The following is a 17242-nucleotide window of genomic DNA, read 5'->3' as shown; positions in this document are numbered from 1 at the left end:
AATTTGAGCCTCCTTACTCTATCACATCATAATATGGTCTTATTATATATGTTGTACGTATAAGCTTTTTATAACATATATAAGTAAAAGATAAATAATGGCTATCCTCGTGTAAAAGTCATCATAATATTATCTTAAATAAATAATATATATGTTCTTACTTTTTACTATCATCCATATTTTATGGTTACTTTTTCTATCTAGTTCATAACATATATAATAAAAAAATAATTGTCAACCAGTACACATTTCTTAACGACACACCTACTTTCGACTAAAAAGTTGCAAGTTCAAATCCTCATCTCTACATGTTAATTTAAAAGAAAAAAATAAAAATAAAAATAAAACTATAATGTACTATGAAACAACAAAATCCATAATTTGTCTTCAAAATCTTTTAAACATTTTTTCAAAACCAACTAACAATTAGAGGGGTAGCTTATATCTATAAATCTTTATTACTCAATTATTATTATCCCTCTCATCTTTCCAATGTGAGATTCTTAACATGTCTCATCAAGGTGGTGCCTCTTTTAGGTTCACCAATCTTGGCTAGATTCTTTTTTTTTTTTGACCAAATGCTCGTTTGAACTTGTCCGAATGCTCGTTTAAATTTGTTGAGCTCTGATGTCATATTAATATTCAGTAGGTTCCATCTCGATGTTGGGAAATTGATTGACCTGAATAATTTTCCCTTCCACAGAAAATATCCAACATAACCAATAATATGCAAATAGGAAGAAAAGCAGTAAACGACACAACAAATTATATTGGTTTACCACTAAGGGCTACGTTCAGTCTTCCACTCACATGTGGGTAATTCACTAATATTGTTTGGGATTGGATACAATAACACTCCCCAAAATATCCCCTAGAGGTCTCAACAAAAGCCCCCTAGCTTCTAAGTATTTTACACAATTAATACTTAGAAACAAAAATGAAAAACTCACAGAATCAAGATAAAATTACTCGATAATATTGATCTTGATCAACCCCAAAGCTTCTACTAATGCCCGAGCTGCTGCCAATGATTTGCTGCAAAAACCCGCTCCAAAACGGCTGCAAATAACCCCTTGTTCGGCTGGTAAAACCCTAAAATTACCCGAGGCTTCGTATTTATAAACATCAAAACAGCGCCATGGCGCTACGGACGGAAATCGCCTGCTTCCCCCATCTGGACAGCGCCGCAGCACTGCCTCCTCGACCCGAGTGGCCTGCAGCGCTCGCTTCTCCCCTGTTTTCATCCCGCTTCGATCCCGACATGTCTAGGCTCAATCCCGACTCTTCCCTAGCTCGATCCGACGTCGTTTTAACTCCACCAATCGTAACACTCAAAAGCAATTAATAATGAGATGAGTAGTTCATGCCTATTATAAAACCTTGTTAGGTCCCTTCTTTCGGGTTCACCAATCTTGGTGAGATTCTATTTTTGGACTACTTGCTCATGCTCATTTGATCTTATTGGACTCTCATACCACATCAAATATTCAAATATTCATGAGTTTCATCTCAAAACCAATTGACAATAAGAGGAGTATCCATGTCTATTATAAACCCTTATTAAGTAAGTCCTCTTTTTAACCTGGGTGATCCTTTTAACACTTATCATAATCTCATTCCCATATTTTAGCTTTATAATCCATTTAATATCTACAATAATAGTATTTATTCATAATGTAATTGTAACTACATTTAAGGGGACACTTGATTAACCGACAAATTGAGATATTTCCCTTAATTTTTCATTGATTCAAATGATACATATATACAAAATAGTTTCACGTTTGTCTAAACTGAATAAGAAAACAAAATCAAGAAAGGAAACATTATAAAACACAATAATATTGTATCACCCCTTCAAGTGGGAGCATGCAAGTCATAAATGTCTAACTTACCAAAAAGAATATCAAATTGTTCATTTCCCAACACCTTAGTAAAAATATCGGCCAATTGTGCCGATGTTGGAACATAAGATCATGTAATTAGACCTTATTTGATAGCATCCCAAAACAAATTGACAATCAACTTTGATGTGTTTGGTGCGTTCATAGAAAATTAGATTCTACACTATGTTTATTCCAAACTAACTATCATAGAAAAAAGATATTTGTCTTTGGATGATGAACTCCCAAACTCAAAAGTAGACCATTCAACCATTTTAATTTTCATGTAATAGAAACCATATAACGGTATTTTGCCTCAGTATAAAAGCGAGCGATCGTATTTTGCTTCTTAGTCTAGCACTAAATTAGTGAGTTTCCAAAAAAAAAAAAAACAAACCAACCAATGAGTGATCGTTAGGTAAAGGCATTTCTTCTTATAGGTTGTAGGTTTGAATTCTCTCGAAGATTATTTAGGATTCATTTTATAAACATGATTATGTTTTTATTTCTTTAACTTTTCAAAATCGATATCGTGTGGCTTACGTTTGTTTGGATTGGTGGAGCCAAAATTAATGAGAGAAGAAAAGAATGAAAAAAAAAAAGATGAGGTTGTTGTAAGTTGCTGGGCCTAGAAAACACAAGGCCCAACTATCTTTAGTTATTCACCAATTTTAGGTTTGTCGCAGTATACTTATATAGGTAAGCATTTCTTATTTCTTGGTTTAGTCGAGAGTTAAAGAAACAAAAAAAGGGTGGCTGCTATTTTTCGGCATAGAAGAAAAGGGAGTTCTTTGGTTCTAGAGCGGTGGATGGTAATATGTTCTCATAAGTATTATGAGGTTTTCTATTCTTGTTTCTTAGGAACTAGGATCGTATTTTTGTAGTTCCTACCAGCTAGGTGGTTTTTGTTAAGGTGATGTTGTGAAAAATGCAGAAATGATTTCTCTCAGTTTTCCCTCACACAGAAAAAGCTCACGAATCACTCTACAAGCCTTTCAAACTCTCGAACGGATATACAAGTATTTAGCTCTCAAACTCTCTCTTGGAGAATTTGTCATGACTCTCTATTTGTGCACCCCAATCAAATGATCCATCTATCTTTATTTATAATAGATGGTATGACAAAAACTAAAAGGGAATGGGAAAATAAAAAAATTCAAACTAAATACAACAAGAAAAAATTTAAATGGACCTTTTCTTTATAGGAAAAAAATTTTCTCCTTAGTTTTGCTCCATAATCCCAATAATCTCCCACTTGGAGACAAAGCAAGCAATATGTCTCCTCTACAACGGTAGCGACTCCTCTCTAGTCGTGGAGAAGTCCAACTGAAGTTGCACACAGCTTCAATTTATCAACAGAGACGACTTTGGTAAACATATCCACTGGATTCTAACAACTTTGAATCTTTTCAAGCAACAACATTCTATCTTCCAAAGTTGTTCTGATAAATCGTATCTTATCTGTATGTGTTTCGTTCTCGAATGAAACACTGGATTCTTCGCTAAATGAATAGCGCTCTGACTGTCACAATGCAAAGTTCATTTTCCTAATCTCAAGCCAAGTTCTTCCAAGAAAGATTGAAGCCATATCATTTCTTTGCTTGCTTTAGTAACTACAACGTACTCAGCTTCTGTAGTAGAAAGTGCTACTATCTTCTGCAAGTTGGAGACCCAGCTAATCGCAGTATTATCCAACATAAAAACATATCTGGTAGTACTCTTTCTGCCATCTGTATCCCCTGCCATATCTGCATCTATGTTAGGGTTGACTTTTTATTGCAGAAACATGTGTCGGTAGACCTGTTTGACCATGTTTTTTACCTCTTTCCCATTATTATTTGCCAAAAAGGACCACATATTCTTAAAGTAGAACATGCATAGATTATTTCTGCATAAAAGTCAAACTATGGTACTTTAGCATAAATATGAGAAAAATGTGGTCAAAGTTGGAAAAAAATAACAGAATTCTGTTTTTGCAGAATTGCGCCCAGCGCATTTTTGGAGGACAAAATGTCAAAATGCAGGTTTTGATTAATGAAAGGTAAGGAGAACATTTCCCACATGTTCAAACCGTGAGTCCAAGTCTAAGTGAGGTGGTTAAGTGAATCTCAACCCATTTCCACCTAAAATGGAGTGGAGTTTCAACCCACCTATGGTGCTATAAAAGAAAGTCATCCCTCCATCAGCAAATCATCTCTTCCAAGCTTCATTTCATCTTCTTTTAGTTGCTCTATAGTTGTAGAACACGTTTTGGTTTATATTCATATTCTAGTTGTTCATTTCTTTGTTTTTCACGCTTTTACCTTTCGTATTGCTTTTAATTCTAGTTTTTACTTTCGTTCTTCGCTCATTCTGTTCTTTTAAATTTCTTTAGCGAGCTTCAACTCCCCTCACGCTCTAGGGAGAAGAGGGTCAAGCTAGTACTCCTTGTACAACTTATTTATTCATTTAAATTCAATGAAAATTACTTTCTTTATGTTTTCGTGCATTTACTTTCATTTAATTATGTTCTAAATTAGTTATCAACCTCGTTGTGGAATGTCTTAGTCAAATGATTTGATTTTCAACAAGCTCGAGAGTTTGGCCAGATTGTGCCTGACACTTTTTTGGGTTGGTTTCTAAAAACTTCTCTTTACGTCTTTTTTCCATTTATCCAGTGCAAACTTGATTTATACACCAAAACCCAACCTTGGGAAAGGTGAGTTAGGTAAAATAATAGGAAACCAATATGGGATGTGACTTAGGAATAAGCGCATAAAACATGATCCTAGGCATAGGCCCTCTGACCCATAATGCAATGAGTTGGTAGATATTCTCTAGGATTGTAATCACACATAAGAATATGATTGTAGGTTACCCTAGCCTCTGCAGCAACCAAAAGCGGTAGTGAAAGTGTAGAACTAAAATCCTAAGAAAAGCCAGGAATTACGCCTGGTGCATTTCCCAACATAGTGTGTTTTCCATGATTTGCATCAAAACTAAGGTAGGAGACAAGTAGGTTGAGTTTCATTAAATTGCTTGTTAGTTAAAACTCCAAACAACAACATATCATCACATTTTTCTTGTTAAATCACAATTGCGTATTTGAACCATTCACTTCTTAAAAACTGTTTTGAAAAGCAACAAGTCCCTGAGGATTCAACCTTGGATTACTACCAAGTATTACTTGTGACCGTGTGCGCTTGCACGAGTCTCTAATCTTTTTTTAAGGTAGAGAAAGTCCCAACAATTTACATATCCCTGCAGTATAAAATCTGGTCTTTTAAAGTGCAAAGCATAACCAGCATCTTCCTCAAGTATCTGAATATCCACTTCACAGCCTCCCAATGTTGCTTTCCTGGATTACTCATATACCTGTTGATAGGGGTGTAAGTTAGTCGATTTGGGTCGATTTCTATGCAAAACCGACCCGACTCGAGACTATTCGATTTTCGTTCGAGTCGGGTATGTTCGGGTCGGTTCGGATTTAGTTTTTTTTTAAGCTAGGTTTTCGTTTTCATGTTTTTTAATCCCAAGTCTAGGGTTTTTGCTTTCTAAAGCCTTCAACCTTAGAAGCAAAAAAATTTACCAGAGGAGAAAGAAAGAGGAAGATGAAGATTTTAAAAGATTTGAGTTTCAGTTTGTTTTGATTTGGACAAATTTAGAGAGAGTGAAAAAGAGATTCAATATCATCCATCTAACCCATAAATTAGATGAAAACTTAAAAAGAAAAAATCGGTTGTCGTGGATTTGTCAAGAGAAACTAGAGAGGGGTGGAGTTGCCGCCATGGATTTCTGGGTCGTCGCACGCTGTGCCGGCGTGGGTTTGCGGTATCTCGCCGCCATTGTTGAAGAGGGTTTCGGGTTGTCACGCACCGTCGTAGATTTGTTCCATATCGTCATCACCATGATTTTGTTTTGCCGCCACGATGCCATCATATTTGCAAAGAGAGCAAAGGGAGGGAGAAGAGGAAGAAAGGGAGTAGAGGGAGCGAGCATAGGGAGAGAGAGCAGCAAAGGGAGGGAGAGGAGGAAGAGAGAGAGAAGGAGTGAGCAAAGGAAGAGAGAGAGCATAAAAGGGGAAGAGGAGGAAGCGGCGCACAAACTTAAAACTAGGGTTTCAGTTTTTGGTTTTAACCGACCCGAATGAATTTTTGTCATAACCGAACCGAATTGAATCGATTCCATTCGGTCTTGCAGTTCGGTTCGAGTTCTTTCACCTCTACCTGCTGACAACTCCCACTGCATGTGCAATATCAGGTCTTGTACAAACAATGGCATACATCAAGCTTCCTATAGCTGAAGCATATGGCACTTTAGCCATATAATCTCTTTCCTACTCAGTAGTCGATCGGTGAGTGTTCTTTAGATAATTTAAAATGACTAGCTAAATGAGTACTCACAGGTTTTGCATTTCCCATGTTAAACTTGGTCAATACTTTATTAACATACTTTTTCTGTGACAGTGTCAAAATACCATCTTTTCTCTTTATCCTCATCTCTAGGATTTGTTTGGTCGCTCCCAAATCTTTCATGTCTAATTCTTTAGATAATTCAGCCTTTATCTTCATAATTTCTTCTTTGTTTGATCCTGCTATCAGCATGTCATCAACATATAGCAATAAAATGATGAATGAGTTACCCTGAGTTCTTATATAACAGCAATGATCTGCCTAACACCTCTGAAATCCACTGCTGCACATAAAACCGTCAAACTTCTTATACCATTGTCTGGGTGCCTGTTTGAGACCATACAATTTTCTCTGAAGTTTGCATACCATTTTCTCTTGCCCCTGTACTGTAAATCCTTGTGGCTGCGCCATGTAAATTTCTTCCTCCAAATCACCATGAAGAAAAGCTGTTTTAGCATCCATTTGTTCTAGGAACAAATCTTTTTCTGCCACTATCGATAGAACAGTCCTAATGGCAGTTAGTCTAACTACGGGATAGAAAATCTAATTAAAGTCAATACCTTCCTTTTGTTGAAAGCCTTTGACTACAATCCTTGCCTTGTACCTTTTGCTGCCGTCGGGCTCCTGCTTGATTCTATATACCCATTTATTCTGCAAAGCTTTCTTACCTCTTGGTAACTCAGCAAGTTGCCATGTCTGATTGATCATTAGAGAATTCATTTCATCTTTCATGGCTAACTCCCACTTAACATAGTCTTCCAATTTAACCGTCTTTTCATAACATTCAGGTTCACCTCTGTTAGTCAGTAAAATGTAATTCAATGTAGGGGAATACCTCTATGGTGGTCTCATTGTTCTACTAGATCTTCTAACTGTTGGTGGTGGTGTTCTCTGAACCTGATCAGTTTCCACAACTGGTTCATCAGATTCCACAACCTGTTCATCAAATCCCACAACTGTTTCTTCAGGAGTAATTGTATTATGATCTCCAATCTCTGTTGTTTTAGTCTCAACCTCAGGAGGATTTATATACTGAGTCTTCTCTGTGCTTCCATCTAACTATGTCTTTCCTGAATCAACTTTATTTTTGTCTTTGTATAAAACTTTCTCATTGAAGATCACGTTCTTGCTTCTGATAATCTTCTTTGTTTTGGTCATCGCAAAATCTGTAACCTATCTCAGCTCCACCATACCCAATAAAGAAACATTTCTTGGATTTGGTATCCAATTTACTCTTGTCTGCAGCATCAATGTGAAGGTAAGATACACAGCCAAAACCCTTTAGATGGGAAAGGTTTACCTGTTTACCAGTCCAAACTTCTTCAGGCAATTTGAAGTCTAGTGATGTGGTCGGGCTTCTATTGATCAGATAGGTCGCACAATTGATTGCCTCTGCCCAAAACATCTTATGCAATTCTACATGTATTCTCATGCTCCTAGCACGCTCATTCAGCATCCTATTCATTCTCTCCGCCACACTATTATGCTATGGTGTCCCTAAAAGAGTCTTTACCATTACAATTCCACTGTCTTCACAATATTTATTGAATTCCCGACTAACATACTCACCATCATTATCTGACGTCAAGCTTTTGATTTTTAGGCCTGTATCATTCTCTACCATAACCTTCCATGTTTTGAAAACAGAAAACACATCAGACTTATGTTTAATAAAATAAGTCCATACCTTCCTGCTTGAGTCGTCTGTGAAAGTTACATAGTATCTGGAACCTCCAATGGAAGAAACTTCAAAAGACCCCCACATATCGGTGTGAACCAACTCTAATTTTGTAGACTTTGGAGTTGAACCTGTCTTTGAGAAAGTGACACGACTTTGTTTCCCAAATATGCATCATTTGCATAACTTGTGATCCACTGCCTTAAGTTCTTCTAGCTTCCCTATAGATTGAAGAATTTTCATACCTTTTTCACTCATATGTCTCAGCCTACTGTGTCATAATTGGGTCTGACTCGAATGATCTACAACAGCTATCATATCTTTGTCGTTGTCATTGACATACAAAGTTTCTAACTTTCTTCCTCGAGCGATCACCAAGGAACCCTTTGTAACTTTCCAGTTTCCTTGACCAAAGGATATTTCACATCCTTCATTATCCAACTGCCCCACGAAAATCAGATTCTTCATCATATTCTGAACATGACGCGAATCTTCCAGACTGAACCGTTCACCATTTTTAAATTAACAACACCAATCCTACTGATGTCCAAAGACTCTCCATCAGCAAGACACACCTTTCCATGATTTCCAGCAACATCATTCTCAAGAATGTCACGTTCCTGTAGTGTGAAAGGACGCACCTGAATCCACCACTCATGTGTTATGAGCGCCTTCAACTACAAGAACTAAAGCATTATGTATTTCTTCAGCAACAACATTTGCACCAGCTTTTTTCCCCTCAGCTTTCTTTGGGGCTTTGCAGTTCCTTCTCAGATGTCCTGTCTTACCACAATTCCAACATTCTAGTCTGCTGTTTCTAGACTTGCTTTTGTTGTTTCTTGACTTTCCACGTGTTCCGTAGTTTCTGTTATTATTTCTTCCTCTGTCCACAATCAATGTTGTACCAAAAGTAGACGCAATACCAAAATCCTTTATGCGAATCTCCTATCCGAGAGCTGCATCTCTGACATCTGCAAACTTCAATTTCTCTTTTCCACAAGAATTTGAAATAGCAGCCTTCATAGGCTCCCAACTGTTAGGTAAGGATCTCAACAACAATATAGCATTTATTCATCTGTAAATGTTAAATCGACAGCAACTAGTTTGTTAACCAATGTATCAAATTCATTTATATGGGCAGCCACAGATCTGCATTTTTCACAACAATTGGTATCAGAGCCCAAGGTTGAAGAACGATGACTTGAGAAGATAAATTGGTCATTTTTTATGGAACTGATTTTTCATACTGGAAGGATCATATAGTAGATTATCTATATTGCAAGGAATTGAAATTGCCATTAGACAAGAAGCCGGATGACATAGAAGAAGCCAAATGGAAAAAGTTGGATAGGAAGGTGTTGGGTACCATTCGACTAACATTAACAAAAAATGTGTAGAGCAGCGTAGCTAAGAAGACTACCACAATGAAGCTGATGAATGCACTGTCCAACATATATGAGAAGCCCTCGGTAAATAATAAGGTGTATCTCGCAACTAAATTTTTTAATTTGGAGATGGATGAAGGTAGCAATGATTTATCTCAGTTTTCCCTCACACAGAAAACGCTCACGAATCACTCTACAAGCCTTTCAAACTCTCGAACGGATACACAAGTATTTAGCTCTCAAACTCTCTCTTCTTGGAGAATTTCTCATGACTCTCTATTTGTGCGCCCCAATCAAATGACTCATCTATCTAGATGGTATGACAAAAACTAAAAGGGGAGACAAGGAAAAATTTAAATGGACATTTTCCGAAAAAGATTTGAATGGTGTGATCCCTAGAATAACATATTTTTAAAAAAAAAAATTTGAAAGCAATTTTAAAAAATGGTCCTAAAAAAAGAGCATAGGTGGTCTACTTACTGATTTGTAGTTTCTTTCTCACTTTTTTGTGTGATTTAATTGTGTTGGTATATATTTGTATTTCATTAAATAAACGTCAAGTGGATTTTACGTATATTTTAAAAATACTAAAATAAACAACTCGTTTTCCTGTGGGGTAGCTACTTTATTGGTCCCTACCATCACAATAATGATGAGAAAAGATAATTTAATTTAATAATATTTATTATCAATCTAATTTAATAATTTAATTCATCACTGAAGTTCTGTATAAAAAGGGGAGGCATTTAGCATTGTTTTTCCTGTGAGTGTATTTTGTAAAGCAATTTAAGAGAGTGTTGAAACCATGTCTCTTGTTGGAAAATTGGTGAGTGAATTAGAAATAAATGCAGCTGCAGAGAAGTTCTACAAAGTCTTCAAAGACCAAGCTTTCCATGTCCCCAACATTTCCCCAAATTTTGTCCAACAAGTTGAAGTTCATGAAGGTGATTGGGACAACCATGGCCATGGCTCGATTAAGACCTGGAAGTACACCGTCGGTATGTATAAACTAACGATAACACCGCTTGTGTTCTCGTTGTTTTAACAAACTATTCTCTTCTTCTAAACAATTGCTCTCTTTATTTTTTGGTACGTGATTTGTTAAGATGGCAAGGCTGAAGTTTTGAAAGAGAAGGTGGAATTCAACGACGAGAAAATGGCAATGACCGTTGTTGGATTGGAAGGAGATGTGTTTGACCATTACAAAGTCTTCAATGCGACATATCAAGTTGTGTCAAAGGGTCCCCAGCATAGTTTAGCCGTCCTGACTTTGGAATATGAGAAACTCGATGATGGCTCTCCTTATCCTTACAAGTATCTCGACCTCATGAATGCTATTACCAAGGACATCGAATCTCACCTTAAATGATCAAACTTTTATGTCTCAGCTTCATCGCTCTCTCATTTGGATATGGTTGATTGTGTTTTATTTCGGTATTTTCTTCTTTGTGGCCTTGATTATTATGCAACTCTATTGTCTAATGTTATACTTCTCTATGCTTTTTTGTCGTGTGAAAAGTAAATAATGATTATCCCTATGTAAAAGTGATGAAGCTCAATATTTATGTTTGCTTAAGTGTATAACATATGTTTTATTTGGTTATGATTCCTAGTTTGTGGCTAATTTCTCTACCCTAAGGATATAGTTTCTCATAAGGTCTCGTGTGTATTTTCTTGGTTGAGAAATTACCAATAAAATATTGGCTAAATATATCTTTTAATCTATGGGTTTTTTTAAATATATTTGTCTATTAATTAACATTTTAAAAGTTTTAGTTGAGTGTCCCACATTTTAACATTTTTTCAATTATACAATTTTCATCCATAAATGTTGAATGTGATTGACGATCAATTTATATGACATATAATATTTAGTGAGTCCACTAAAATTTAGATGAGAAATTTAGGCAATTTAGAAGAGAGAAAATTTTCTAATTCATCCTTCAAATTTCTACTATCTTAGCATTTTGTCATGTAAGTTTACCCACGTCAACCAAATTTAATATATCTATTGACAAAAAGTATGTGATTTAAAAAACTTAGAACTGTAGAGGGTTAAAGTTAAAAATTTTTAAACAATAGAGACCAAATTGAAAATGAAATCATAGATACTACGTATATTTAGCCTAAAATATATCACATTTATAACAACCTTTGGAACATGTAAGATAGAAACAAATGTTGGAAATAAAGTGTTCCCTGATGATATATTTTAATTCTTTTTTGTTTTTTGGTTATCATTTTCTTTTTTCAAAAAAAAAAGAGAAATGTGTTTGTTAAAATTTCTTATAGGTCTCTCAACTTTAAAAATATTTAATATGTACTTTGATTTTCAATTTTCTACTGAATAGATTTCTGGCTAACTCGACATTGTTTAAAATTAACGAATGTATTATATATAAAATTGAACTTTGTTTCCAATAGAATCCTAAATTTTAAAATTTTATGTCTAATAGTTTCGTACAATTTTTTTAAATACCTTATAGTACAAAAATTATTAAACACATAAACTGAAAGATCAAAGATATATTAGACACAGAGTTGAAAGTTTAGGATTCCAAAGTTTAAAAGGTGAGTAAACACAAAATTAAAATCTAAGTGGACACTTTTATAAATTCAAAGTTTTAATAAACACAGTTCATAGCCTAAACTTATAAATTAACCTATTAATTTCTCTCTCACCCAATTGCAACTACATTAAATCCTCTTCCACTCATTTCAACAACAATTTGAGGTAAATTCTTCGTAAATATTTTTTTGAACATTTTTTTAGTACAACATGTCGGGGAGAAAATTCGAACTTACAACCTCTGAAGTATATGTCATTTACCACTGAACTATACTCGCTTTGACAAGTGAAAGGTAAATATATATACACATAATTCATCAGCGAATATATTCATCATATTTATATATTAAAAATTTTGTTTATTGAAGACTTTTTTAAAAAGTGATGTCAATAATCTTGGGTTTTTTTAATAAACATGATGTTAGTGTTTTTTTAACCATTAATATAGAGCGAATGGAAAAGAATGCTAACATGAATATTGATAGACTTATCGTTCTAAATTAGATGCCCAACCTAGATGTCAAAATATAGGATGTCTAAATAACCCTAACCTCGTGTGTCAATTTCTTTCATTTGCTTAGTGTCTCCAAGTGTCAAGTTAACCCATATCTATGTGCTTAATTTTCAATATCTCAAGTGTCTATTTTCTATCTACTATTAGTGTCCAAATGTAACACCTCACGGTTGTATAAATTGCCTATAGATAGTGGCAATTCATGGATAATGGTAGAGAGAATTGGAGTGGATTTTGGTGGAAAACTTTGTTGAATTTCCAAGAGAAATTGGAGAAAAATTGAAGAGAAATTGTTTTCTAAAATTATGTTTTCATTTTCAATTTCAAATTCCATTTATATTTCAATTTTATATTTTGTTTAAATCTCATATTTCCTCATTGTTCGTGACTCATGCTGCCTCATTTTGCTCCATAATTTTACCAGAAGACTAAATAATTAATGTTTATTAAAAGCATGTTTATTTAGAGTTGCAGAGCAATAATAATGTTTTTAAATCTCTTAACATTTTTTTTTTTAATTTTAACTTACATAGGCATGTTTATTTGAGTAATTGAATACTGATTGAATTATCGATAGTAATAAAACAAAACACATAAATAAAAATCATCCAAAACATAATGTTTAAGTTAATCTTTATTAATTCTAAGGTGGACATAGCTCAAGGGTAGTTAACATATACATCCAACTAAGAGGTTGTGAGTTCGATTCTCTTAAATAAAATATATCTTTAAAGCTTGTGAGTTTAAACAATGTTTAGAGAAATGAAAATATAAAAATATATTGAAACTAATAATTAGGTGTATTCATAGAAATGTCATTACCAAATAAACATCTCTATCTCTAGGTTCTTTATTTGACCTTTAAAATTTATGATATTTTATTTTTCACTTTTAATGATTTAAATAATTTTTTTAAAAAGTTAGTAATTTTAATACATTTACAAGATTAACAATGAAAAGAAGGTGAAATGTATGAATATACTTTTTTTTTTCAATTTACTCTTAAATTAATTCTAAAAATTATAATTTTTCTTTAATTATAATGAGTGGAATTTAGAAAGTTATTGTGTTTTAATAGTTAAATAATATTTAAAGAAATAAAAGTATTAAGAATATAGTGAAACTAATTTGATGCATTCACAAAATTAAAATGACAAAATGTGAAAATTTTGAAAGAAAGCTTTGTCAATTTATTTTTAAAAACCTTTGCAAAAATAAATACTTATTTTTAGAAAATAATTTTAAAATTGATGACGTTATTTTGTTATTATTAATAATTAAAATTTTAAAATTTTTTGTAATCTCCCTCAACTTTTACAACTATGTCAAGAGATTCTCATATATTTTTTTATACACAAAACTTTTGCATGGACCTCTTAAGCATAATATAATTAGTTTTTTTTATTTGAATTGCAAAGTAGTGTTGTCTAGTAATTATATAGTATTGTATTTTTTAATAAATAATTATTAACAATAATAATAAATAACAACTACTCACTTGGACTAAAAAACTAAATAAATTATAACGTACAAGTCACGTACTAAGATACTAGTTATTTGATAAGTTGGGATTAATAAAACGTAACAATATAATACTATATTCAAGAAACTATTTTTAAACAAAATTATAAAAATAAATATCAATATCAAATAGTCTAAAACCATCATTACATGCTCTTGTAGATAGTAGGATTGGTTCAAATCGCTAATAATAATGATATGGTGCTCTAGAAAAAGGTAATAAGAGTTCATCAATTTTAGTTAAATAATGATTTAAATTTTGTTTTAGCCTCTAATTTTTTTGAAATTTATTCAATTATAGTTAATCAATAATTGTTATATGATATTAAAAAAAAAAAGAAGAAGAACGAAGAACGAAGAAGAAAACCATTATTTCATTCATTTGAGTTTTTTTTTTTTTTTTTTTTTTTGAGGTTATGGGACATGAGTGCTAGAGTGGGTAAAACAATAATTATTGCAAAATATAAAATAATTTTCCATTTGAAAGTTATTGCCAATAGATTCCTTTTCCATTGAGAAAAAGAAAATCCAAAACCTAACATTTCATATCGAAATCTTCCGAAGAATAAATTGAGATTTGTGCCTGTCTTATTTGGAAGATGTTAACCCACAATTTAATATTTATTGATTGTTTAAATATATTTTTTTTTAAATTAAATTATACAAAATGTCTAATACGTAATGATTGAAATTTTATTTTTAATGTAATACTTTAGATTATACTTTTAACTGTTTGCTTAAGAATTTTTATCAAATTAAAACTTTAAAGTTAATTTACTTAAAAGGAAACGTTAAAGTTAATTTGAAGTATAACTGTATAAGGGTAAGAAATTAAACTTTTTCAATAAAGTTTTATCAAATTAACATTGTTTTTACTACAATAATAAGTTTTCTTGACAGATAAATGTCTACTCAAATTATCATATTTACTTCCAAAGAATCGAATCATAACAAAAATGAATTGGAATGAAATCAATGAGAAAGGATTGTTCTTTGATATTGTATACCTAATTGGAATTAAAATGAAAAACTTATAAATATTGTTTACTAAAACAGTCTCCAAAGTAGGAGTTAGATATATAATATTATATACTTCATTTTATTTCTAGCTAACTACCAATTCACGTGCTAATATTATTTTAAATTAAAATAATAAAAATTTTAAATTTATTTTATTACTATTTTTTTTGGTAGTAAACCTTTTTTATTTTAACAATTTATTAAATATTAACAATAATAAATAATTAAAATAAAATTACGACAACTTGAAAAGATTCATATAATTTTATTCCAACTAACAATCATCATTAATAGAAACTATTATTAAATTTTATTATATTTAATAATAATGAATTCTATTCAAACACTTTTTTTTTATATTACTTAATCATAACAAAGTAAAATTAAACAGAAATTTATAATATTTTATAATAAAATCCCATTATCTAATAACATTTGTATAATCTTTTATTAGATCAATTCCATTAGACACTCACCATCTATTTTCATTGTTCAACTCTTTGACAATATGAAAAAACCAAAAAAACTCTGCCCTCCCTCTCTATCTATCCAAGGGATGGAATGGCAGATTACCTTTGGTGTCCTCTCCAATCAAAAATTGGGGTCTGACAATCGCTAGCCAATATGCTTTTCTCTCATGCCTTTCTTCGTTCATAGTTCGATATTTTGGTGTCCTAGGCATAGAAGAACCACATCAATCCATCTCGAACTTGGTGGTTAAACTCTGCTACGGTGACGATATTGTAGGGGAGGTCCTGCGGAAAAATAGCTCAACACCAGGATGATAAATAGCTTAACACCTCTAATTCTTATTACTTTCAATATTCAATAATATGGAAAAAAATGAAAAATGAAAAGATCGTCTTATTCAAAACCCCAATTATGAAATCCGTTCTCTCCCACTTTTCTCTCTCACTTCACACCTTGGAACGCACCGTTCTTATAGAGAGAGAGACGCTTTCACATCTTCTTAACCCAAAATGGCAAATGGCTGGAAGAGGAAAGGTTCCTTTTTTAGGGGTACCCCCAGGATCAGATCCAGTAGAGATGTGGTGCAGATTTCGCTCGCTTGGGCCGAGTTAAGTAAAGACTAGCTACCTGGTGATTTACAACCACCCTCATTCACCCTCATTGCACAATTTCTATATATCTTTTTCTCCTCCCCCCCTCTTTGTTTGCAATCGCTCTATGGGATCGCGAGGTTCTTTACGTTGGCTCATTGTTTGCATGATCTTTCTTTTATCTTGTTTTCCCTATGGACTACTTGACACACATGCGCGAAAAAATTATTAGTGGTATAAAATAAACAAAAGTAAAATAATTAATTAAAAAGTTATAAGTCTTGTTGGATTAGACAGAAAATGTAAAAGTTGTAAACTAATTATTGAAAATGTGTGAGACACACCTAATAAGTAATGAGAATGAGATTGATAAGGTTTTCTCATTAACATTTTTAGTTACAGTGATATCTAAGCTTGTGATTGAAATCCACTCCTTCATGTCGTTCCTACATTTTAGTAAGCACCATTAAAAGAAATTAAGGGGTCGTTGTTTCATGGAAATCTGAGATTCCCATGGAATGATCATCTAAATACGTGTGTTTGTTTGATAGAAATGTTGGATTCCCGGACATTCTTAGATGCTCGGGCATCCTAGGATGCCTATACGGGAAGCATCTGAGCAATTTTAGATGTCCTCTTGTAACATGGGTTTCTAAGATTCTCGTATTGAGAGCATCTTCTTTTGACAATTTTGTCCATCATCGTTTTTGTTCTATAATATCTTTTCATCAATAATATTTATTTCTCATTTATTTTATCTTATTTTAAAAATAAATGTCTAAACACAATTTTATTTATATGCTATATTTAGATATAAAATAAACATTAGTCAATGGTATAATATCTTAATTTGTTTTTTAATTCAAATCTAGGGTGCAATCTTTGGTTTATTTTACTCTTCTAATAGTCACCAAACATAAACTAAAATTGACATAAAAAAATAATACTAAATTAATAAAAGTACAATTTTTATATGAATTCAAATAATATTAAATGTAATATATAAATTATATGACCGGTAAGGGCATTTTTGGAACATTACATAAATTTACAATATTCCCACGAATAAATCCTGCGAACATCGAAAATTCCGAGCATATGAAATTCTAGACATCTGAAGATGCCGGATATCTACATTCCAAAAAAATAAACGACCCTACAATTTTTGTTCTCATTCTCTGATGTAAACATGTCTCGAAGATATAACTTCGTTGAATGAA

General features: G+C 32.7%; 1 protein-coding gene across 1 annotated transcript; it reads left to right on the top strand.

The window, feature by feature from the left end:
- Positions 1 to 10090: 10090 nt before the first annotated feature.
- On the top strand, positions 10091 to 10940 carry LOC111022314 (MLP-like protein 328). The gene is made up of 2 exons (XM_022299487.2): positions 10091 to 10335; positions 10444 to 10940. Exons 1-2 carry the CDS (start codon positions 10143 to 10145, stop codon positions 10704 to 10706), a joined length of 456 nt encoding a protein of 151 aa, XP_022155179.1. The 5' UTR covers positions 10091 to 10142; the 3' UTR covers positions 10707 to 10940.
- Positions 10941 to 17242: the final 6302 nt, after the last annotated feature.

Source organism: Momordica charantia, assembly GCF_013281855.1.
Source record: "Momordica charantia cultivar OHB3-1 chromosome 9 unlocalized genomic scaffold, Mcharantia_2.0 BLBB01000009.1, whole genome shotgun sequence".
Classification (NCBI taxonomy): domain Eukaryota; kingdom Viridiplantae; phylum Streptophyta; class Magnoliopsida; order Cucurbitales; family Cucurbitaceae; genus Momordica; species Momordica charantia.
Note: the sequence above shows the minus strand (reverse complement) of the source record. Positions and strands in the feature narration are given on the sequence as shown.

Coding starts and splice junctions, on each gene's coding strand:
- LOC111022314 (XM_022299487.2), top strand. CDS start 10,143: ATGTCTCTTGTTGGAAAATTGGTGAGTGAATTAGAAATAAATGCAGCT. Junction 10,336..10,443: donor GACCTGGAAGTACACCGTCG/GTATGTATAAAC, acceptor TGATTTGTTAAG/ATGGCAAGGCTGAAGTTTTG.